The sequence below is a fragment of the Camelus dromedarius genome, chromosome 8 (genome assembly GCF_036321535.1).
Source record: "Camelus dromedarius isolate mCamDro1 chromosome 8, mCamDro1.pat, whole genome shotgun sequence".
NCBI classification, from domain to species: Eukaryota; Metazoa; Chordata; class Mammalia; order Artiodactyla; family Camelidae; genus Camelus; species Camelus dromedarius.
This window is the reverse complement of record NC_087443.1, coordinates 1590866-1614990: the sequence shown is the minus strand read 5'-3', so window position 1 is coordinate 1614990 and position 24125 is coordinate 1590866. Positions and strand designations below refer to the sequence as shown.

General features: G+C 46.0%; 1 protein-coding gene across 15 annotated transcripts in view; it reads left to right on the top strand.

Moving 5' to 3' along the window:
* Positions 1–24125, top strand: part of RYR2 (ryanodine receptor 2) — a 543353-nt gene that overhangs the window by 483422 nt on the left and 35806 nt on the right. For 8 of the 15 annotated variants that reach the window (XM_064487828.1, XM_064487826.1, XM_064487822.1 and 5 more), the window contains 9 exons: positions 2423–2522; positions 4312–4391; positions 7362–7438; positions 8212–8285; positions 16907–16939; positions 18100–18180; positions 18902–18990; positions 20369–20497; positions 22693–22797. In XM_064487828.1, coding sequence (XP_064343898.1) covers positions 2423–2522; positions 4312–4391; positions 7362–7438; positions 8212–8285; positions 16907–16939; positions 18100–18180; positions 18902–18990; positions 20369–20497; positions 22693–22797 — 768 coding nt within the window. Of the gene's footprint in view, positions 1–2422; positions 2523–4311; positions 4392–7361; positions 7439–8211; positions 8286–10139; positions 10158–16906; positions 16940–18099; positions 18181–18901; positions 18991–20368; positions 20498–22692; positions 22803–24125 lie in introns of all 15 variants that reach the window. The other 7 variants (XM_064487825.1, XM_064487823.1, XM_064487821.1 and 4 more) reach the window with 3 other exon arrangements.

Here is a 24125-nt window from a genome sequence, read left to right as displayed (position 1 = left end):
CATAACCCATGATTCTATTGCCTAAAAATTTTCTAGTTTAGCTTTAGCTTTCAAGGTTTTATTTTTTTATGTAGTGATAAAATTTCCAGTGAGGAGATTCAATTATATCCCCAGAAGCAGTTCTCAAAGGAACACAAGGTACGAAAAGAAGTAATATTAAAGATATTCTGAAGAGAGAGCTTCCAACTCAGTCTAACAAGAAATTGAAAAGAGTAGCTGGCCCCATCTGTCTTTATGAAATCTGGCTTTCCTGCTTCTGAATCAGTATATCTATTTTTGCTCAATATTTTTTTTTCAAATGAGTCTCATCTCCCCTAAAATATTTACTGTTATTATTGACAGGTAGATGTTACGTAAGAAAAATGAGAGCGATCTTTGCTCAGGGAGTTTACTTTTTAAAGAAGGCGATTTGATGTCCAGTCTTTCTTGACCCTCCAGAGGTCCATCCATCATGAGTGGTCTCAGTTCCCGAAGAGGTTGCTAGGACCTTAGATCCTGTTCCACAAGCTGCTGTGGCAGACCTTTGAGCTGGTCTGTCTTCTTTGGGAGCATAAATGGCAAAGAGTTTTGGTTTTTGTTTCTCCTCAAAGCTATGTGGCATACTGCCCTCTTGCATCTTCTTTGGGTTTCCTGATGGCTACCTTTGTATGTTCTACTGAGCCAGCAGAGCTGCTCTTTCTAACTCCCTTGCCTCTCTAGGTGATGAAAATAATGGTGCAGTTCCTTAAGCCAGTAATCTCTCACCATTGTTTTACTGGAACACTCTTTACAAAGGGAGCGGGTTAAGCTGGGAAATAAAAGTTCCACCAGTAGCTCTGAAAATGGGAGGAAAGTGAAAGATTGTTGGGTCTAAAAGGAAGAATCAAATGTTGCTCACCAATTTTCAACAACACCTGAAGAGCAGGCGCAAGGGGCTCCTTTCAGTTTTCCTGAGGCCGTGTTGTAATGACAATATGGTTTTGTGTGTCCATGTGGTTTTGTTTTCGTTTTGTTTTTGACTTCACAGGAAGAGGTTTAAACATGAAGGCAAACCTTTTAGATGTTAGCATGGCTACGTATAAAGCAAAGCTGCCTTTTTTTTTCTTTTCTCTGCATCCATTTAGGCCTATCACATAATTTAAGAAAAAATAAAAATTTAACCACAGGAGCTCTAACTATAGTGTGAAAAAAAACCCTGATCAATTTTGTTTTCGCAGCACGATATTATCAAAGATTTAAGAGACAAATTTGCCAGCCTCGGCGAGAACTCTCTGGTAACAGCATAAATGTCTGTGTTGGTTGCTTTTGATTTAAAGGTTTCTTTCTTTTTTTTTTTTTTTTCATTTGTTTGAGCCCATTTCTTTTCCCCCTCTTTTTAGTTTCCTTTATTTTTCATATTCTGTAACTAGCAAGCCTTCATTTTTTAAACCTCTTCCATCTTCCAGTGTCTATTTTCCGTACTTTGGATGGAAAGTTTACGGCAGCAAAGCTGTCACCCTGGCTACTTCTGCTGCAGCTCTTCCTGCTCTTAGGTCATACCTGTTTGGCCGTTGTGTTTATGGACATGATACTAATTGTTTCATGTCCCGTTGACTCAGCTTCTCTCCACGCCATGGGATGGACTCGCTGTCCTCGGGCTCTATGCAACTTCCATCCTGCAACTTACACTGCTTGGTTCCGTCTAATTCCAGCGAACTGGATAGCTCAAGTGAATGATCCTACCCGTCTTGAACTTGCTGTGCCTTTATATTTTACTTCTATTCCCATCTGTGTGCTTTCAGTGGTAGTTTAAGTGGGAAAGAGCCAAGTCCAGCCGTCGCTCTAGCAGTGCCGTGCAGTATCGTTTGTTACCACCGGAGGATACAAAATATAAAGGCACACTGCTTCTTTTGTCCTCGGGGGGCGGGCCTGGGGGGATGTGTGCCGTAAGTCCACCACTTAGCTGAAGCCTGCCCTTCTCTGCATATCAGCTTTCAATTTTGCTTATACTCCAACACGTCTCAGTTAATGTTTCTCTGTCATTCCGTGATAACCTCCTACTCGAGCCATTTGCTGAGCAGTATCAAGTTATGGCCATGACTTGGGAGATGATTAAAAACGTGACAAACTTATGCACAAATGCATAATTCAGAAAGTGAAAGTTTCAGTGATGAAGTACAGTCCTTCAAAACTCTGATACAGGTTTTGGACTAATCAAATAATTACAATTGAGAAAATTCATCCTGATCAACCAGTACCAAAAGTATATCATGAGAAATATAAAGGGGAAAAAAAAACCCAAGAGTTGAATCCGTTACCACCTGTTGAATAACATTGTTGGTGTTGAAATGGTCCATAATGTTGTCATAGAGCCCATACATGAAGAGATGACTGAAAAATACAGTTTATTAAGCCGCTCTGCTTAATGACAGCCACAACATAAACGGTTGGGATTTGTGTTCAGGAAAAGGAAATGGAGAAGCAGAAGCTTCTGTACCAGCAAGCCAGGCTGCATGACCGCGGCGCTGCCGAGATGGTGCTGCAGACCCTCAGCGCCAGCAAAGGTGAGCTGCCCTGCCCTGCCCTGCCCTGCCCGGAGGGCTCCTGCCCCGGGTTTGACTTACATTCTCCTGCTTTATTTAGTCCCTGGATTTTCTTACTTGTGACTAGGTCAGGTGACTTAACAAAGGCAAGCTAGCCTAGACTGTGTCCAGTGTTGATTTTTTTTTTTAATCAGAGACTTACTAAAAGGTGTATTTTATTTCTGTTCATTCAGTTTTTGAAGTTATATTGGGACACAACTCTAGCAAACTAAATCGGGGCTGGGCAGACGTTTTCCTGTGAGGTACCAGAGAGTAAACATTTCCAGCGTGGTGAGCCATCCAGGGCCCTGTGGCAACTCTGAGCTGCAGCTGGAGACAATTGGTACACAAGTGGTGTGGCTCTGTACCAGTAAAGCTGTTCGCAGAGACAGGCCACGTGGACCTGGCCCTCAGGGCCCTGGGTATAAATGCGTAGATTTTTTTAAGTGAGCCATTTTTCACAATTAAAGTACTATTTTATTTTTCAATAGCCAGTAATATTGTCTCTGTGAAGACTTTTTTTTTTTCACTCTTAGTCATGGAATGGAAAAGTTTTGGTGGTTATTAAGCGCCTCTCTCCAAATACAGAGATTATTTCATTTCTAGGATAAGTAGAGGTAGCCAGCGTAAAAGTGGACTATAATACACTAAATTATAGACAACTAGTTGGATTTAAAATTTTTTTTATTATTATTTGAATAACTTAAAATTGCAACAAGTCATCCTAATAAATCAAGACTATAAACATGGTAAGGTAAAAGTGATGAAATGAAAATTATAAAAATTGTTCAAACATAGTATTGAGGGAGAAGGGAAAGAAATTTTCTTTAGAAAATTTTAAGTAGCTCATACTCACTTCAATATTATTTTAGTACATGTGGTTAGTTTTGAATCTTAGGTGTCAGTATTTCAAAGTCAGTTGTTTCTTCCTATTTGTTTTTCCTTTGCACTCAGATAGTTTCAATTCATGGAAATATTACACAGAATGTAGTAAAAACATTGATGGCAAAATATGCATTAATACTCCTTTAGTACTTTTTAGTGTGTCAGTCTGTCCCCTCCACCATATACAGACGAGCAGTGTCAGTCTGTCCCCCCCACCGTATACAGACGAGCAGTGTCAGTCTGTCCCCCCCACCGTATACAGACGAGCAGTGTCAGTCTGTCCCCCCCACCGTATACAGACGAGCAGTGTCAGTCTGTCCCCCCCACCGTATACAGACGAGCAGTGTCAGTCTGTCCCCCCCACCGTATACAGACGAGCAGTGTCAGTCTGTCCCCCCCACCGTATACAGACGAGCAGTGTCAGTCTGTCCCCCCCACCGTATACAGACGAGCAGTGTCAGTCTGTCCCCCCCACCGTATACAGACGAGCAGTGTCAGTCTGTCCCCCCCACCGTATACAGACGAGCAGTGTCAGTCTGTCCCCCCCACCGTATACAGACGAGCAGTGTCAGTCTGTCCCCCCCACCGTATACAGACGAGCAGTGTCAGTCTGTCCCCCCCACCGTATACAGACGAGCAGTGTCAGTCTGTCCCCCCCACCGTATACAGACGAGCAGTGTCAGTCTGTCCCCCCCACCGTATACAGACGAGCAGTGTCAGTCTGTCCCCCCAGCCATATGCAGACGAGCAGTGTCAGTCGGTCCCCCCCACCACATACAGATGAGCAGTGGGGTGATGATGACTGGTGAGGTGCGCGTTTTGAGATGGAACCTGTTGATGGGGCAGGCGAAGCGCTGCAAGGGGCACTGTTTCTTGTGCTTTCTAGGTGAGACTGGACCCATGGTGGCTGCTACTCTGAGACTCGGGATTGCTGTCTTAAATGGCGGGAACTCCACAGTGCAGCAGGTAATGTCGATAAGCCGCCCACAGAGTGTGCTTTGCAAACAGACGACCCTGTAGCCATCCTATTGGGCTGTTTTACTTATCCTGAAATAATTATTAGTTGTACACTTGTGCATCTTCTGTGTAAAATGTGCCTTTATTTTAAGGTCATCTTGTCCCCAGTATCCGAATATCTTCTGGGTAGCGCGGTGAACACCTGTGTGGGAAAGGAACTCTCTTTAGAAATCTGAAGTCATGTCATATGGTGCACTTTATGTGAATAAGTCAGCATAAACCAGCTGGCTTGTTTCAGTAGTGAAAAATAGTTTTACCTAGGGAGCCTAGTTTGGTAACGTATTTTATTCATTGATTGACTCTAAAGATTTTGTTATGTATGCCGTATGAAGCTGGCTCCTAGGTTAACAGGTAAGCAGAACGCACTGTTAAGGATTTTTCTACTTAATAATTCTTTCTGTCCTCTGAAGATATGAGAAAATCACTTCCCAACCAAGTTTTATAACTATGCTCGTTTAAAAGTTAGACAGTTTCTGGACTTGGATACTTCACCCATTTGTGGCAAAGGATGCAACCTCTATACCCAGCTGACAGCCAAGGTCTGTGTATATGTTAGAAAAAGAGCATTCGAGTAGACTGTCAGGAACAGACTGTCACAAGGGTGTACCGCATACCTCTGGGGACACCATTTGCTGGGCAGAAGTGTGGCTCTAAGCTAGGAAAAAATTCTTATGCTCCTTGAAAAACAGCAAAACACAACATAATTTAAGTATCAGGTTGTGTTATGCTAAAACTAAAATCTTCCTCTTATTTTCGTATCTTGGCTTCTGTTTGAGGAAGAATAGTTTATGAACAGGAAGCTGATACTATTCTTCCTTGGGAAAGTTCTAGGGAGGCAGGGAAAGGGCTAACTGAGGGAAAGGGAGGCCACGGAGAGCCTTGGAAGGCTTGACTTCAAGTTGCTGTGAACCTCAGAGTCGCTGCAGTGGGACAGGGCCATGCATGTGCTTCTGGAAGACCCTGGAGCCCAAGGAAAGGGAAGCAGGGAAACGGTGAAGGCTGCTTTGGGGCTGGTAAAGATTTGGACTGGGTTAGGTAGTAACTCAGAATAGTTGAAAAATTCCTCTCTACCTTTTTCTCAAATTGTGTACTTTTTGCTGTAAGTATAATCATTACACGTTAGAAGTAGAAGAGTCTATAGGAGACGTAATCTCGGCCAGAGCGCTAATAAGCTCCTCCTTTTTTTTTTCTAAGCCTCTGACAGTTGGTTGACACTTCTGGCCTCCTCTCGGTTTCTAAGCACACAAAGTAAATGACACAGGTTTACAAAGAAAACCAAATATATTGAATTGTGGTTATCAAAATATTATAAAACAGGGTTTTGATAAAGCCTTATGTGTTTCTTTATGAACTCATTAAATAAAGGACCTAGTGCTTGTTCTAATAATTGCTGAGAAGAAAGGGTCAGTGTAAATGATTTTAAGTAGCTCCGACGGCTGTCATGCAATATGAAAATGTCTGAATTGTCACTGGGGTCAGAATCATCGTCACTACTGATCCTGTTTGTGTTTGTCGTCAGGTTTCTAGTTGAAAGTGATGCTGAAGTTCAGTTAGAATTTAGTAAAAATAAAGGTGAATTTTTTTCTCATCTAATTGACAGGTGTTCTTTTTGATTCCCATAGTCAGTGACTGCGTGACTTAAAAAAAAAGGAAAAATAAAGAACCTGCCTAATCTCTCCACAAGACTTAATCAAGAAATAATTCCCCTTGATTCTGCATTGCTTCAAAAGACCTTAGTTTGTATAGTGTACATATTCAGAAATCCTCGGAGCCAGAAGGAGCCGTGAGAGATCATGTAGTAAATGTACTTGTCTGTGCAGATCTCTTCTTTGTGCTCCAAACCTTCAGGTGTACAGTCCACTGCTTCCCTTCCACCCTGTAAGCCGAATTCAGTTTGTTTTAAAAGACCAATGATTAATAAATGCTTCGTGTTTTATTAGACCAATAAATTGTCACACACATACCCTAAACGGCTCTGTGTGTGTGTGTGTGTGTATCTATGCATGTGTAGGTGTGTGCGTATGTATACACACACATGCACACATACGTGCACACCATGCGTGTGGCAGGGTATATGCAGCCTTCACATACTTGGTTTTATATTATTCTGGAAATAGATGACTGCCAAATTCTGACTGCTTGGCTAAGCCCCCTCTAGACAGCGCTGATAACCAGACTGTCTCAGGATCCAGAGATGGGCAGCATCTTTGTGTTCTTAAAACCTTTGGTGTGCCTTCTGTCTTCCTATCATCTTGTATGAGCTTCTTACTGTAAACCTCCAGCTCGTTTTATCCACATTCGAAGTGGCTGTTTCGCTGTGGCAGGTAACAATGCACTAGCAAGACGGAGCACCATTGCTTTAGCACTTTTTGCGTTTTTATTTAACCAGAGCTTTGACCACAGAATCTGGACATCACTCTGAGAACAGAGGAGAAAAATGATTCCGGGGGTTTCAAGACCCTAGTAATGGAAACGGAATCTCTGTCTGCAACGTTAGCACGTGGTGGTCACAGCCCTCGGGCCGCAGTGCCGTCAGAGGAGCCCACTTCTGTGTGGGGGTCTGTGAGGGGCGTCCGGGTGGGCCTTCTTCCCAGGAAGCTTGAACTTAGTATCTGAACCTCCAAACCCTCACAGTGACTTGAGGAGGATTGAGAGCAGTATTTCCCCCGGACATGTGTGCTGCTGACGGTGTTCTGCAAAGCAGCTCCCTCGTCCCGAGCCGTGCTTATGTCCTGCAGCTTTCTCTCTGTGGCACGCTTGTCACCATTCCCTGGTAAAGACGGTGTCCGGCATGTCTGTCTGCACTGGGGTTTTGACTCTTTATGTCAGAGCAGAAAGGATGTTCTTCTTATTTCTTTACCTATTTAACAAAAAACAAGCCTGTGTTCAGTGGCCATCTGGTTTATGTATTTGCTGTAGAAAATGCTCGACTACCTCAAGGAGAAAAAGGACGTGGGCTTCTTTCAGAGCCTGGCGGGCCTGATGCAGTCGTGCAGGTAAGGACGCGCCTCCCTCGCCGTGGGTCCACTCAGTGGTTGTCTCTCACGGTCGTGGCGTCACGTTACTGACGGTACTTGTGCACAGAAGCATTTTTCAGTGATTAAACGCACTTTAAAGTGGGGCGAAAGGTGGTGGCTTACAGCCTGTCTTGTCAGATGTTAGTAACGTCTTAATTACTAACTTACTCTATGTTAACAGTGTCTTAAACTAGTCTTCCCGTGGTTTAAGTACGGACCTTGGAGAATTAACATGTATTTTGCATCCTTGAAAATGAGTCGTGTGTGATTTTTAAAAGACAAAAAAGAAAATGCCCTTTCATTTGATCTGGGAGCTTTTTAGACCACTTCTCATCTTCCCTAAATAAATGGTCCTTAACCAGCTAGTTTATGGTCACCATTTTCCATTTTTTTTTTTACAGTATTTAAAATCATTCGGGCAACATTTGACTAAGGAACATGACACATGCTTAACATGATAAGCTATTCCAACTGGAAAAAACATGATCTTTGTAATTACGTTTCAGTATGTGTGCTAACTTTGTAGTGTTCTCCCGAAGCTGGAAGCCTCTGACGCCATGTGCCTGACTTTCCCGCGGCTCAGTTCAGTGCGGGCCCCCGAGAGAGGCTGGTCTAGAAGTGTGGTTGGCAGCCGCTGAAGTGGGGTGTGCTCTCAGCGTGTGTGACGTTTGGTTCGTCTTTTCAGACACTTGCTCCCCTGAGGAAGGGGGTTGTCTGCGGGCCCTCTCAGCGTTTTCTCCTTGCTGTTGCAGCGTCCTCGACCTCAATGCATTTGAGCGACAGAACAAAGCCGAGGGACTCGGGATGGTGACGGAAGAAGGATCAGGTATTGACCACTTATGACTTACAGTAGCATCACCTGTCCCCGCTTCTCTCCTGAAGTGAGTCCATTGTCGGTACCTTTTCAGTGCGGAGAGACACAGGGCTGTCTTCAGTGGATGAAGAGCTTCTGGGACTCACTTGAGAGTCCCTGGTAGGACACTCACACAAGCCCACCCGTCCGTGATGGTCGCTGACTCCTTTTTGTTCCAGACCTGCTGTCGGTGGCCCTTCCTCCCCTGAGCTGGGAGTAGATACAGGTCCCTTACTAGAGAATTACCAGTACAATTACAGGACACATGGGTGACCCAAATCAGGAAACGTTTGATTTTCCTGGGCCCCGTGAGTAACTGCCAGGCCGCTTCAGTCTCCTTGGGGCAGTGATGCTTTCAGGCCTTCCGCCCCCGGTGTCCCTGCCAGCCCTCCTTAGCACAGGGACCCTTCCGTCTCACATGCCCACGTGTCTTTGCAAGTCCAAGTGCTTTAGTGAAATAAATTAAGGAGTGATTTTTGTGTGTAAATAACTCTGATCACTGAACTTACGTGCACACAAAAGTAACGACTCACATCATCTTAGAGCTTTGCCGTCTAGAAATACACGTACAAACTGGGCAGTTCAGCACGCAGCACATTTAAAGCAGAAGTAACTATTGTGGCACATTCGTTTCAATATTTATTAAGACAAAAATCTTCAATATTTTTGGTTTTGATTTGTTTTTATTATTCTGTGTTTGATTTTTAAATTAATTTAGTTGCAGTAAGGCCCTGTGTGTTTATCTGTTTTTGCTCGTTTGGTCTGGTTTGGAGTTGTCACCTTATCAGTGTATTAGTTTTTGGAACATTGGGTCTTCTATAAAACTAACCTCACTGCAAAAAATAAATTTTCTCCCCTCTGCCATTTGTAGTCGGCTTGGCTTTCTGAAATATTTTAGAATTAACTAATCACTCTAATTATCTCTGTATATTTTTGTTCTCACAATAGGACAAAGAATTAGCCGCATTTTTCTTCCTGTATTCTAAAGACGATCATTTATACGTATTTTAACCCTGCTGCTACTGTAGAGATTGCTCCTGTGATTTTATTTTCTGCTTGGCATTTGAATGTGTAGGTTCAGCCATCGAGTATCAGTCATACCATTACTTAATTGGATTGGCTTCCTTCAAGAGAAGCCACCTGTGGTATTCCAGATTTATTTAGGTTTTCTGAAAATGTATATTAAGCCAAATCTCTTCCTGACAAACGCTTGTGCCGACGTTACAGCGCCTGGCCTGGGGGACCCATCCAGGGAACCCAGAGCCTCTGCAAATCTCAGGTCCCATTGTCTGCACACCTCTGATGTCTCACAGGAGTCCTGGGCGCTGCCCAGGTGTGAAGTAACTGAAAATGGAAGAATTCTCTGTCCAGAGTCTGCCTTCCCTCTCTCGGAATTAGACATCAGTTTCCTTTTCCTGACAGTAATTACCTAGTGTTCCCGAGGCCGTGGACGCAGTCCCAGCAGTCATTCACGGTCACTGTTCCCGGCAGCTCTCACAGAGAATCAGCGGCCTCGCAGGTTTGCTTTAGGGCCTCCTGTTTTTTGTCAGCCAGATAAGACTGGAGTAACGGTGTGTGTCCCAAGTCAGAGATAACTCGGTGAGAGTGACCATCTGATAGGAGGTTTGTTCACTTCCCAACATGAGATCGGTCTGGTTGGTTTATTCTTTGTAAAAGACACACAGAAGTAATTGCCCAAGTTGATTAACACGTTTTCTATTTAATTTCCTTATAAACAGCAAAACAAAAACAAAATCTCAACTTCTTTCTTTCTCCTCATTTCCTTTTCTTTCGACTACTGTAAATGTACCACCCTCCCTTCCTCAGTCATCACTCATGAGCGTGGTAATTATTAAAAATGTGCTGGCTTTTCTTTTTTTGCTCCTTGATTTGTTAACTTTGTGTACAGCTTTAATAGTGACAGTTTTGTGCATTTTTTTTCCTTTCATAGACCGTTTTAACGAGTAGATTGTTTACTTGCCATTGTTCTGCATCATGGTTTTTTTTAAATTTCTATTTCAAGCTTTCCTTTTTTTTTTCTTTCTGTGAGGTTGTGCAGTGATTAACAGATGAGACATGAAGGGGCCACAAACATTTAAATTATGTTTTTGGATTTGTTTCGTTCTGTTCTTTCATTTTAAAACGTTTCTGTGGACCCCGTGTTTGCGGTTGTGTGTAAACAAGTGAGTCACAGACGTGTGCAGTCGTCCCCCGTGGCCCTTCTGTGCTGGACATGCTGTGGCTTTATGGCTGCACCCATTGGTGCCAGGAAACCAGTGGGGGTCCAGGCGGCCCGGGAACAGCCCTGTCTCCTCCTGGCTGTCGGGCTCGGCCGGTCCCCTGCCAAGTACTGAGGGAGCTACAGAGCTTTTCTCTATTGCTTTCAAAGTACCACACATTAACAACCCTCTAACATAAAAACAAATTCTCATTCTTAAGACCTAATTGCAAGAACAGTAGAAAGAGAAGCAAACATTTACTCTGCAGACAGACGCACACAGTAACACAGATAGCACTGCCATCGCCACGTCGTCTTTGATAGGCGTTACGTCCAACAGTGATGACGAAGGGAAGCCACTGCCGGGCCGGTCCCTAGTGTGGCCACACGGCTGCCGCGAGCGCGCGGTGCTTCCCCAGGACACGCTGTTGCCTTGATCGAGACCTGACAGGAGAGCCAGTGACGACTGCCCATTAATCCTCTGAGTTGTGTGCTGTGTCCCAGCTTGAGCACGCCTCTGCTGACGCCACCTTGGGCATGTTATTTTTAAATCTCCATTACGTGGCCATTCTTTTGTTTAAGACTCTGCAACAGTTAAGAAAAGTCTGTACCCCCATAGAAGAAAGAAAATCAGCCATCCCTCTTGGGGAACACAGAAAAGGCTGAAAAAGTCTGAATCTGTTAGTGATGTCGTGGCTTCAGAGCTTGAGGCCTGAGCTGCATAAACTCAGTGCTGAGAGAACAGTCTGATGGGCCTAAACCGCTGTTCTAGCCGAATGTCTTTGTGAAGCTGAGTCTCTCCCTGTTGACGACAGAATGACCATAAATCACACAGCCATGGAAAATGGACAACTTAAAACGCGTGAGCTTTTTGATGCCCACCACTTCCCCACGGGGCCTTTCGCCCGTTACATAAATCAGGAGACAGAGGGGCAGAGGGTTACTGGCTTGTGAGGGTCACCCAGGGAGGTGGTGGAGTCAAGACTGCAGTGCAGGCGGTCTGCCTCCTGCTCTCTAATGTGCCGGTTCCGCCTGCCAGCTCCCTCCCCCCAACCCACAGGTGTCTCTGGGGGCTTATTTTGTGTCCAGCATGTTGGCTTCCGTAGAAGTTTTAGCCCCTTTACTTAACATAGTGTCTCCCTTCAGAGACACCAGTCTGTTACCAATTTCTGCATTCACTGTTGAAGCCTTCATGTCACTTTAAAACGTCTTATGGTTACACATATTTCTCATGTGGCATTGAGATACCATTAGGAAAGATGTGCCCCTCCAAGTTCGTATAGAACTGTGCCCTGGTGTCTGTGAGGGGCTGGTTCTGCAGATACCGAAACCCCCAGACGCTCGGGCCCCTCCCGTGAATGGCGGGCGTGGCACAGTGCTGCCTCTGCCCTGCGGATGCGGGAGGACGGCTGTGTGAGGGCTCACACGAAATGGCGCATCCCCCTGCTGCTGCTGCTGCTGCTGCTGCTGCTGCCGCCGTGCAGCTTGCCCTGCGTCCCTGGCCCACCTTAGCGAATTTCCCCCACTTCTGCAAAAGCCTGGACCTCCCTCTTGTTTCAGAAAAAAGGCTCTTCAGCAAGTGTGTGTAGACTGTGACGTGCTCATTGTTGTCCTTCCCGTATACTCTTTAGTCATACGTGTTTTCTTTAACGTATAATGACGTTCAAAACCAAAAACTTATATGAATATTTGAAATTTCATTTCATCCTTGGATTTTTAATTTGTTTTTTTCTCCGTACCATTGAACCTCATTACTAATTCATTCTGAGCTTGAAAGTGCAATTTTCCTTCTTTCAAACTGCTTCTTATACTGTAGTACAAGATTCTGGCTTTTATTTTTAATCATTCTGCAATGGTCCTAGACTCATAAGCAAGATGGAAGTTTGAAGCCAATCCAATTCCTCAGAAACTGTTTGATTTTGAAAAATATTATGTGACACATTAACTGCAAGTTAAGCTTTTTAAATTTCCACCTGTGTCTGACCAGGTGCTGCACTGAGGTTCTTGCTGTTATATTTATAGTGACCTCATGAAGTTGATGGTCAAGTTAAAGCTGCAAGGACTGATTTGAATTAATTAATCAAAAGGATAATTAAAGCATCCTTTAAATATTGGCTCCCCAAATCTTGGTTAGTGTTTTTAGTGCTTAATTATCTGTTGGCTGTCTCCCACCGCGGACTGTGACAGCCCTCTCACCAGCACGGTCCAGTGCTGACCCCTAGGTTCGGCTACACCGCTCTGCCGTTCCTGTGGGTAGACTCTCTTCAGGGAAAGCCTGTGGCTCATGACACTGAACAGGGTTTCTCCACAACCTTGCGTAGTTCTTAAACTTCAAAGCGCCCATTTCAACCTGAGTGACTGTTATGTGCTAGACACTGTCCTAGGCACTGGAGTTCTTTAGGGGCCAGATAGTGGGCAGACAGACTTGTAAACGACGACCGAACAGTGCTCCGCATGAGTGAGAGAACTGAGTTGACACTTAGCTGCCGGGGATGGGGGAAGCACTGCGGCGGACGTATCTGGTGGAGGAGGAAGGCAAAGAAAGGCTTCCCAGGAAGGGGTCCGCTGGTGCAAAGCTTAAGGTACAGAGAACGTCAGAGGACAGTTACTCAGCTGGTGGGCTGAAGACCAGTGAGTCCACTGGAGGACGGAGGCACAGTCTGAAGGCCCTCCCTGCCCTGCCAAGGAGGGTGCGCCTTCTTTCTAGACCACAGGGAGCCATTAAGTAACACAGAGGTGATACTGTGTCTCGTGTGATGATCCACTGGAATTAAATTCCTACATTCTCTGTTCCGGGTGCTTCCAGTAGAATCTACTACTATTGAAATGGGGGGATTCCTCACTTCTCAGTAATGCCAGGAGGCTAATTAGACGCTGAGTCCTCCAAAGGCGGTGCCCAGCATGACTTCCTCCCTGGCAGCTGGGGGGCTCTGGTTGGTGCTGGACGGCAGGGCCTTCTTCAGAGTGTGCTCTTCACAGTCACTGTCACGGGGGTCCGTCTGTTCATCAGGAAGAGTGTCCTTACTGGTCGTCAGCAACAGGGTGTAAGAGGGGTGTCCAGGCTGAAGGCACGGAGGTCGGTTAGGGTGTCGGTGGAAGGAACGGGTGAAGGACAGTCAGGATTTCAACTAGAATAATGGCAACTGAAAGGCATTAAGAGGCAGCTGTGAGGTGGGGAGGGTCTCGCTCTGTGGTAGAGCGTGTGCTTAGCATGCACAAGGCCCTGGGTTCAGTCCCCAGTCCCTCCATTAAAAAGAGGGAGAGAGAGAGACAAGTCTATGGGAGAGACAACCTGCAAGTCATGCTTGAAAGCAAAAGCTTTTCCTCCACGGCCAACCTCTAAGTTGAATTCTGTTCATTAATCCATGGGCCGTACTAACAAGTTTCCCATGGTGGTCATTTTTATTATCTAGGAATGCATTTTATGCCCTGGTGTCAGGTTGTTACCTTAATTTAAATACATGTATGAAATGGATTTATAAATGATTTATCATATCCACAACCCACTGGAATTCTCTATTTTAGAAATCTAGGTTTTAAAACTTACGACTTTATGCCGTTAAGACTTCACATTTATTTCCCACCATGCTCTGCCTGTTCCAGAGCAGCTGTACTTGCCTGAACCAGTTTGATTCTCCCCACAGCCCTGTGAAGTAAAGAAGTCAAGGGATGGTTAATTTCCACAGCAAAATGATGAAACAGGCTCAGGAAGGTGAACTGATGTTTCCAAAGCCACGCATCTAGAGTACGGCTCTCCTTGGGTTCTAAAACTGATGAACCAAGTTCTGAGTTCACAGTTTAAATAACGTACAGTAAGTGTACTGACTGAGTCAAAGATCGATGCCTGATACGAACTCTGTGAAGTATGAGGCTCACAGGGTTCAGAAAGGCCGCGTGGGGCCGACACGATCTGTGTGCTGCCTGACCGTGAGCTTCCTGAGGGCAGGAATCGTGTCTGTTAGTCTTTCTACCTGCAGTGCTCCACAGCGTGCCTAGCGCACCGGAGACACGTGAAGACTGTTTATGGAGCTTTACTAAAGTCAGGTCCTTCACCTGTGGACGGCTGTAGGACTGCGGTCGAGCTCCTTAATTTCTCAGTTGTTCATCAGACCACCAGATGGGCTGTGCATCGCCTCGTTTGTAGGTTATTGGAAATCTGCAGTGAAGGGAGAGAAGCTGCACCTAGCACAGTGCCTAGCACGCTGGAGTCGCCAACTGAATGTTCACTGTGAATCCACTTAACATGTTTACTCTTTGTCAGTTGAATTGTAATGCTGTTGAAGCTGCCGTATTTATAGCCATTTCAGCAACAGCATTACAACTACCCACGTGGAATCAAATACTCGACTTCTCACTATTTAAAGATGTTTTTATTAGCTTTAATCCTTCAGTTTTGCCGTATACAAAGTAGACGTTGAGTCCTCTAAAGATTAGCAATCAGAAGCACTTCCTCCATGGCCAAGGGGGTCTTGGGGTCCACTTAACGGCAGATGACGGGACTGTTCGCTGCGGCAGCCCCACATCCGGTGCTCCTCCCCCTTGCGTCTCTGCCCCGCGGAGATACTGACGTGACAAGACCCTGCAGCACGGGGAGCTCAGTCCTCTAGAGCCTCTTTGTGTGGTTCAGCTGTTTATATATATAGCAGTCTTCCCATTTATTTCATTAATGTTAGTAACAGCTTTGATGATTAATTATTAACAATTAAGTCAAGCTTTGTCTGGCGATAAGCCTGCAAACTTTGAGCTATATCTGTGGATATTCTAAGTAAAACTTCCAGGTCAGGACAACTTTATTTTCATTGAACTTAAGCAAACACTCGTGTACTTTCCTGTTAATTGGAAAAACCAACTGTGAGTAGAAAAGCCTTTAAAAGTGTGTTAACTTCATGAGATCTCTAAAACAGAAATTACTTTTTATCTGTAGCTTGAATAAATAAGGTCTGTCTAATACTAGTTCCAAGTGAAAATACTTATTTTTTAAAATATTTTGGCACATTAAAATTAAAGTGGCTTTTTGAAAATATAAACACATTCAGTACGTATGTTCAAACAGCTCTATCCCCTCGGCATTCTGTTCTCTTCTTTGTTTGGTGGTATTGCCACTGCTGCTGGGGAGACTGACTAGCCTCCCCACGGCTGATAAAAATGGCCACGCAGATTGCGCACGGCTGGCGAGGCGGTCGGCGTGCGTTGTACACTCATTTCGTAGGTGAGAACTCTCAGACTCGGAGAGTGAACTCAGCAGCAGCAACAGCATTGACATTCTCTCCCTTTATCACAGTGTTGGAAATTGTAAGCCCCTTACAATTAAAAAGCGGAACCGAAGGATTGCCCCTCACAACATCTACATTTGGCCCTCATACAACTGTTGCAAAAAATTCAAGACTGTGAGAGCACTTTCAACTACATTTTACACCATTTCGTTATTTATTGTTAGCCTTACTTTCCATCTTACAATGGGATTTCTTTTGCTAACATCACAAGAGACTGTGGCTCCTGTACCTTATGCAGACATAAAGCCATCCTCCATCTCTGTTACTGCACCACCTACACGCAGCATGGGCCGTGGCAGCATTTTAATCCGATAGTAGCGTGTTCTTAAGCAGCAGCACCCTAGCTGAGAGCTGGTGTCACCCGATGGAAAATGAAGCCTTGACCTGCCCCCTCCCCGCCCCCTCCCTCCTCACTCTGTGCAGCGTGTCCTGTGTAAGTCAGGCTCCTTGTGTGTGTTCCAGTGTACAGTCCAGAAAATACTGTGCCTGCCAACAAAACACAAACCCTTATGTTGGAAGTCAGTGTACGTCGCTTACAGCGCCTTCAGGTACACGGTAGATGCTGTGGTCCTTATTTCAGTGTTGACTGTTCTGAATACTTTATATCAAGGGTTACTTACTCCACATTGAATATATGAACATTGAAAGTATGTACATGGCTTTATGGATTCAATTTTCTGAAAAACAACCCCCCCCAAAAAAACATTTTAGATGGGTTCATGAGCAAAGAATCGATAAGTCTCTGTAGCTAACTCATAGTATTTTGATTTAAATGTCATTTGAAAGACTCTCCTGATTAATTTAGCTCGTGAAGTGATGCTAGGTTATTAGCCTAGACTGTCCCTTTCTTTCCTGTCCTGTCGTGACCGTTGACGCTGAGGAACGGGCTCGTCAGCTGCGCACTGCGAGTCGAAGCGACGTGCATCTGTCACGTAGACCTGCCACGGTCGCGTTGGTAGACGTGGTGGTTTTAGCTCGGTCACCAAACACCATAGCTCACAGGCTAACAGAGAAACCAGTACAGTGATTTTATGTACTTTTTTTTTAATGTTTATATTAGTTTTCAAAATGGTTTTGCTTCCTAACCCTCCCATTATATGAAGCCTCTCACTTTGAAAGTCACAGACTGCAGACTGGTAAGTCCATCAACTCTCTGTCATGCTGATCATTCATGATTTTAGTTACAGTAAACACATGACCATTGCATAGTTTTTTTTCTTAGCCCAAAGTATTTCCAGTCTGAAGAGTTATTATTCTTTTTTTAAATACATGAGTGCCTTTGTCCACTTGCCCAGCAGCATCTGTTGTTGTCATTTTGTTTTTGAAACAAACTTCGAACCCAGAGTGTACACTCATGATGTCGATGGCTGTTGTTGTTTTCCCTTGGACACTCTGTGCTTTGAAAATCAATTTTCATTTGTGTGGTGCCGGTTTTTCGTTTGTTGCCTTCTTTGTGTTTTTGCTTTCAAAGTCACCTGTGATCAAGATACATTTAAACTGAAATGTGAGTGGAGCTTCTGAAACTTCTCCTGAGACTTCTCCCCTGCCACCCGCACACAGGCAGTGTTTCGGGGTGCAGACCAGCTCCCAGGGCCCCGAGATGTCCTGCTTTGCACCTCCCGCTGTGAGATGCAGCGCCCAGCGGGGCCACCGAACCCCTTCTCCCCACTTTGGCATTCAGAGATGGGTCTGCTTCCTTCCCTGGAAGGAAGGCTCCAGCCAGGGACAGCCCTGTGAGACAAGTAGTGAGAGAGTCCATTGAAATGAGTTCCTAAACATTTTCTAATCATGTAGTTTTCACAGAAGTCCTTTCATTAATTCTTCAGTAAAAGAAGCCCTAGGCCCTGTTTTCTATGCACCTGGAGTGCCTTTGCGTTGAATCCTGTGGCTGCACTCTGGGGACAAAGACGATTTGACTTTCACGTTGGCAAGAGATGCAGAGATCACCCCTACACACACCTCACCCCCTCTCCCCCCCTCAAAAAAGAAAAATTTCAGTTTAAATCTCTCAATCTCTTGAGGTTCTTTCTAAAATGTTGCCAAACCCATGCTGCTATTTTTAACAGAGAGATACCTAAGTTGTTAAGATTCAAATGTTCTTTTCTTACAAAGAAAAAGTGCATCTACCTGCCAAGTGCATGACCTCGTGAGCTTCAGATAGAAAAGTGGCTATGATCCGTGACTGGTTTTGGTTCAGATGATGCTAGATGGACATGCGAGTTTTTCGGAGGTGGGGATGGAAAGGGTGGGCAGGCGAAGGTGGTGGGTGACAGCGATCCCTCTGGACTTCCTGCAGGAGAGAAGGTTCTGCAGGATGACGAGTTCACCTGTGACCTCTTCCGCTTCTTGCAGCTGCTCTGTGAGGGACACAACTCAGGTTTGTGAGACCCCAGGCCGTCGAGTGGCACCCAGGCAGGAGCCTTTTGCAGCCAGCAAGAGCAGGAGCCTGTGCGTTCCAGTGACACGGCTTCCTTTAGGCCGACGGTCCGAGAGTGTTGCCTGAGGCGCTGGCCCCGGGTGGCTGATATGTGGAGTTGCCTCCTTCAGAGTCCTTTGCTCGCCATTTCTCTCCGTTCTCATCAGTCACCCTTACATTAGAGAGGGCAGGGGACGGGGAGGAAAGGTGCAGGGTAGAGGGGTGTCTGTGGGGAGCCGTGCAGCTGCACTGCTTTTTCACCCCTTCCTTACTGTGCCGCAGCCTGGCGTGTTTCCCTTCCTTGTTTGCCTGTCTGGCCTCCACCGGTCCCTCGCACTTAGCTCCGTCCCGAGGGGCAAGAGGTTGCTGAATAAATCATGTAGTTACTCTCTCCTACAGGGCGGGCGTCCTTTTCGGTCAGGCGCGCGCCCCGAGCCCTAGGGCCCTAGATCAGGAAGCAGGCGTTAGCAACCTCTTGATGAAGTTTGAGTATTGACGTTCTGCAAAGCACCCAGCTGTGCGTTTGAGGCGCTCCCTTACTTTTTATGGAAAATATAAATTACTCAGTTTTGTCAGATCAAACACTACACCTGGCTGGAGACATCATTTGATTTGAGAGTTATTCAGATAACTCTTTTTTTGATTTTTCAGTGAGCTTTAATAACATCTTTTGATCTTACAGATTTTCAAAATTATCTGAGAACCCAGACGGGCAACAATACGACTGTCAACATCATCATCTCCACGGTGGACTACCTGCTGCGAGTCCAGGTACGTCGCCTGGCACGAGTAACGCAGAAGGCGCTGGCTAGTTGACACGCCGCGTGGAACTGTCGGACTGACGTGTTGTGAGGTGTCTGACTTATGAGGACAGAATTTGTTGAGATATTTTGTCTTTGATCAGACTTGCCCCAAGTCTTAGCCTCTGATCCCGGCTCTCACTTTGCTAATTGGTTTCTTTCTGCAAGTGGGAATGTTTTCCCCCGAGTCTTTAGCTTGATGGCATTTCAAGTTCCTTTTCAGTGGGTGAAGCATGAGCATGCGCTGTTCCGTCTTACAGTTGATAGAGAGGTGGGGGAAGGACATTTGAAACATGACTGAAAACGGGTAAGAAAGGCTTTCAAACTGCCTCCCATGCGCTGCAGGCTATTAGCCTACGGTTCGCTCTTTACAGCTGTTCTAATACTTGAATTGATTTAAAAACTCATCTTAACACTCCATCGCTTAAAATCTCTTTGATGTGGTGGTGATGTTTTGCGTGTTACTGAATCTGAAGGGGTCGGCCTCTTACGTAATGAGATTCTGCACAACTTTTATTTCCCTCATTTTATTTATGAGAAAGTCAGATTCAGTACTTTTAAAAACTGGAAATTCGAACCCTCAGTTTCTTCCTTAATCTTTGACGATGCTGATGCAGAACACTCTTCCTTAAAGCTTGATGGAGAAAATAAAGTCCATTTCTGAATCAAATGTATCAAGAAGTGTTGCTGAAGGTATATTTGTGGCTTTCAAAATCACGTCTCAAAACCCTAATGTAGTTGATACGCCGGCCCAAGCTGGATTATTCATCTCGGCAGACATTCCTTCAGAATGCAAGCCGCTGCTGCACATGTTCTGTGTGGAAGGATTGGTCTTGCTTAGATGTTTGTTTGTTTACAGTTGTCCGTGTCTGTAAGGCGTCCAGCCAGTTTTTGTTGAGGGGCAGCCACACGAGCAGGGGGCTTCCTGGCGTTCTCATCAAAGACACGTCTCCGGCTTTGCTAGAGAAGGAGACCAGGTGTCGGGAGCGCAGAGACGCTGCTCTGCCGTTGTCTGACTGCTGTGCTCACGTGGTGAGCAGCTGCCCCTGTGGGCAAGTGAGCATTAGTGTTAGAAGTCCTGTGTTTGTGAAGTTCATGGCCGTCACGGACAGAAAGTCATTTCTGAAGCTAAGTTTCTGCTGCTTCTCTCCAGTTGTTACTTATGTCTAGGGAGGATGTGGCCATCTTTTATTTTCAGGAAAATCATTGAGAATAGTGTTTACTTCACAGATGTTTTTTGTTTGCTTTTAATTTGTTACTTAAAATGCTTTCCTCTTGCAGAGGCTAATGCTGGCCAGGTCTCTGATAGCTTCCGAACGTGCCTTAACTCTGTCGTCCCTCCTTTCCAGGAATCAATCAGTGATTTCTATTGGTATTACTCTGGGAAAGACGTCATCGATGAGCAAGGACAAAGGAATTTCTCCAAAGCAATTCAAGTAGCAAAGCAAGTCTTCAACACTCTTACAGAGTATATTCAGGTAAGCATTCGAACGTTTCTGCTACCTGAAGAAGGAGAGGAGGAGGAGTCATCTGGCCAGCGCTGAACTCCTCACTGCAGCGTGTCGGGTGTTTTCCTGCCGTGGAGCCTTAGCCAGTTAGGCATTTAAAATCTGGAGTTGAGATGTGAACTTCTGCGGAGTGAACTTGCGTCACCACTTGGCAGCCTGAGGTGTCGTGAGCTCCTTCAGGACGTGCGTGCCCCGCGGTGATGCTGACTGCGTCGCCCCCGGGCCTGGTGTGTGTGCTGAGCACTCAGTAAACGTTAAGGAAGGAGAGAAGAGAGGAATGAGGGGCCGAGCCTTAAACCACTCTTCAGAGTGTTCCCGTGAGAATGAGGAAGAAGTTTCACAGGAGCTTTATAAAAAAGGGAAGAGCATTGTAAAGCTTCATTTTAATATATTTGTGTGTGTGTTGTCCGCTGAAAAAAAATGTACAACCTGAAAGCTGAGAATTATGTTTTATTCCTCAGACTTTCTGAGGACGTACGCCCAGGAGACAGCCTGTCAGCTCTGAGGGACTGCTCCCGAGAGTTAAGGCAGAAACAAGGATATATAGGAGGTTTTTTTTCCCAAAAAACCAGGGAATCAGAACATGAAAAGATCACTGTTAATTAAAGAAAACCAGACCTCTCAAGTTACTGAATTTAGCACTTTTCTGTGTGTGGGAAGATGCAAGCGTCTGGGCTCACTGAAGTCATTCCTTCGATGTGCACTTAGCTGTCCAGGGCCAGTGTCCACTGTTCTCCGTCCTGAGTCCCCTCGGGGGCACCAGCAGGCTGGGGGGTGCTGCAGAGCTGAGGGCGTGGTGGCTGCAGCATCCTTTGTTTTCTGATGTGGCAGGTGACATTCTTTGTCTACAGTGTACACACAACACCCCCATGTATATAATTACATAGTAATTAAATATATATTATAATAATAAGTATACATAAGAATTATATTTGATAATCTGTGACCTATTATAGGTAAAATACCAAATGTTATGAGTAATATACCTTTTTTCACATTAATCTGTTTTATATTCCTCTCGGGGCAGACTTCTAGTCTTAACCTGCAGATTTTTAAAAGATTTTACACAGCCCTGCTTTTCTCAGCAAGCAAAACTTGGCTGTCTTCTAGAAGCCCAGTCACCTTTCCTTCCTGTATCCTCCATGGCCAATATATTACTCTGACTCAGTCACTCAGAGTGTTTAAAGTGCAGAATAAAACAGGAGGAAGAAACTTACAGTCGGCTTCATTAGACTAAACACAGTGTAGAAGTAACAGACTGTGTCCCCAGAGCAGTGCACGCCGACGGGAGTTTGGGGGGAGACTGAGCTGACGCAGGACTCCCGGCCGAGGCTCAGGGCTGCAGAGGAGAGCCTGCGGGACGGCGGTTGTCAGCTGCCCCGCGCTCCCCCGCTCCTCTGCAGTAGCACCTCGGGGGGCGGGGCTCGCCTTCTCTCCCCTCGCCGGGCAGGGAGGGGCCCCCTAGTTTCAGCAGAAATTGTCTCCATCCATCCAGTCTCCCTGCTACAGCACACGCGTGGTGGCGCTCAGAGACCACCGTGCAGTGTGAGCCGAGGGGCAAAGCTGGCTTCCCGTTGCCTGCAGTTCCGGGCTCAAAGTCAGTGACTAGGTAGTAATCTTTAAAAACCTCCGCAGCTGCATGGCGGGTCACTGTCGTGCGGTTATACCAGCATGAAAGCTCTGAAGAGGGGTTTTTGTCCTCTGTCGGAGTGCTTTGTCCAGGGTCTTCACTAGCGGTAAGAAGTAAGTACTCTTAGCTGAAGCATCACCCAGCTTCTTCTCAGATGGGGCGTAACTGCCGGTCGAGCTGACTTAGCTAAAACGACTGGACCTTATCCTCCTTTTCCTCTAAATAGAAGAAACCAAAGTCGGACAAAAATGAAATAATTCACTGTTTTTTCCCCAGTGCTGAATTATTCATACAGGAAGAGAACCTGGAAGTCCTGGAGAGACTTCCATTATAGTAAACATTTCAAAGGAGAGTACGCTTAGCTCGTGACAGAGTTATCCCAGCACCGTCACTGTCTTTCCTCTCGGGTTCCTGCCTTTTCAGATGACGTGCTCGTGGCAAATACGTAAACACTAAGTGCGTTTTGTCCCCGCCACTGTGACGTGTGCGTTGGCACTTACGTGATGGGGTGACGGCTGTTGTCTGTCCGCTCCAGGGCCCTTGCACGGGGAACCAGCAGAGCCTGGCCCACAGCCGGCTGTGGGACGCGGTGGTGGGCTTCCTCCACGTGTTCGCCCACATGCAGATGAAGCTGTCCCAGGTAAGGTGCGCGCCCTCCGTGTCCCGGCTGGCGGGCTGCAGGCTGTGGTCGCTGGCAGACTGGTTTTGTTTGGCTAGTCTCTCTCTCAGGTTACTTCTCTGTACGTCTTTTACTCTCCATTTAAAAAAACATATATTTTAACATAAAAAATTACTGGAGAAATAAAACAGTGCAGTCCCCAAACACTGTACATTTTACAGTCCTTCATAGACCCACAGCTCAATGGTCACGCACTGGAATTCTCCTCCCTGCAGATAGTTGAGAAAGGATTTGTGACAAATCCCTTGTTAAGGGGAGTCAGTTTTCTTACAGGGAGATAAACAGGCAGTTGTTCTCAGTAGGTGACATTCACCCATAAACAGGAAATTTAACTTCATGAAAGTCAAAGAGGAAAAAAAAAAAGCTACGCCGACAGGCAGAGGAAGCAGCAGTCCTCACCGCGTCGTGGTGCTAATTGGGGGCACGTCGGGAAAACATCAGTGCACTGTTTTCTCACTGCTCTGCTGCATTTGGAGCTCAGAGATACTTGAATAGAAAGTCTTTGTGTAAACCTGGAGTAAATACGTCCCTTTGACGCAGTGAGTTTTGATGGTTCGTCCTGAGGTCTGACCTACCGGTCATGGCCGGGGTACCTGCCAGTGTCAGGTGGAGGAGAGAATGCTAGATTTAGCACCACGAGACCCCAGTCCAGCCCCCACGATTTTATTCCCATGTGCCAGGAGCGTGAGCCAGCTCCCTGTCTTCCCTGAGTCTCCTGAGTCAGCGAAGGGAAGAGTTAGAGAGGGTTGGTCATGGTGAATGAGATTGGGCCGGCTGTCTGCCAGCTGGCAGGGTTGCTGAGGTCAGGGTCCTACCTTCCCGCAGAGCCTGGGGGACAGGCCCTGTCCTCAGGGGTTGGCTGAAACGAACGGCAGATTTTTCTGGCAGCCCTGAGTTTCCTCAGGCAGGCACCCCAGGGTGCTGGGGTCATGAGAAACTGGGGTTGTGTTTTGTTCCAGGCTTTATAGACCAAGATTGAAGCCTGGCCGGGAAGGGGGCCCGAGGAGCCTGGCTAGCTTGGTCAAGGAGAGAATCTTCGTCAGGTTCTAGTCACTGGTGACTTCAACCCAGTAGGGAGATAACCATGGTGCTCTCAGCTGCTTGCTGATGACGTTTCAGTAAGTAAAGGAGCAAGGTCACCGAGTAGGTAAAGACCTGTCAACATGAACCACACGTGGGCACTCACAAGAGTTCTGCTGCCGCGCTGCCCTCCTTTTAGTAACACTGGAGCTGCCTGGCAGGTGTTCACAGCACGCAGACCTAGTCAGAGCGACAACCAGGTAGAAAGA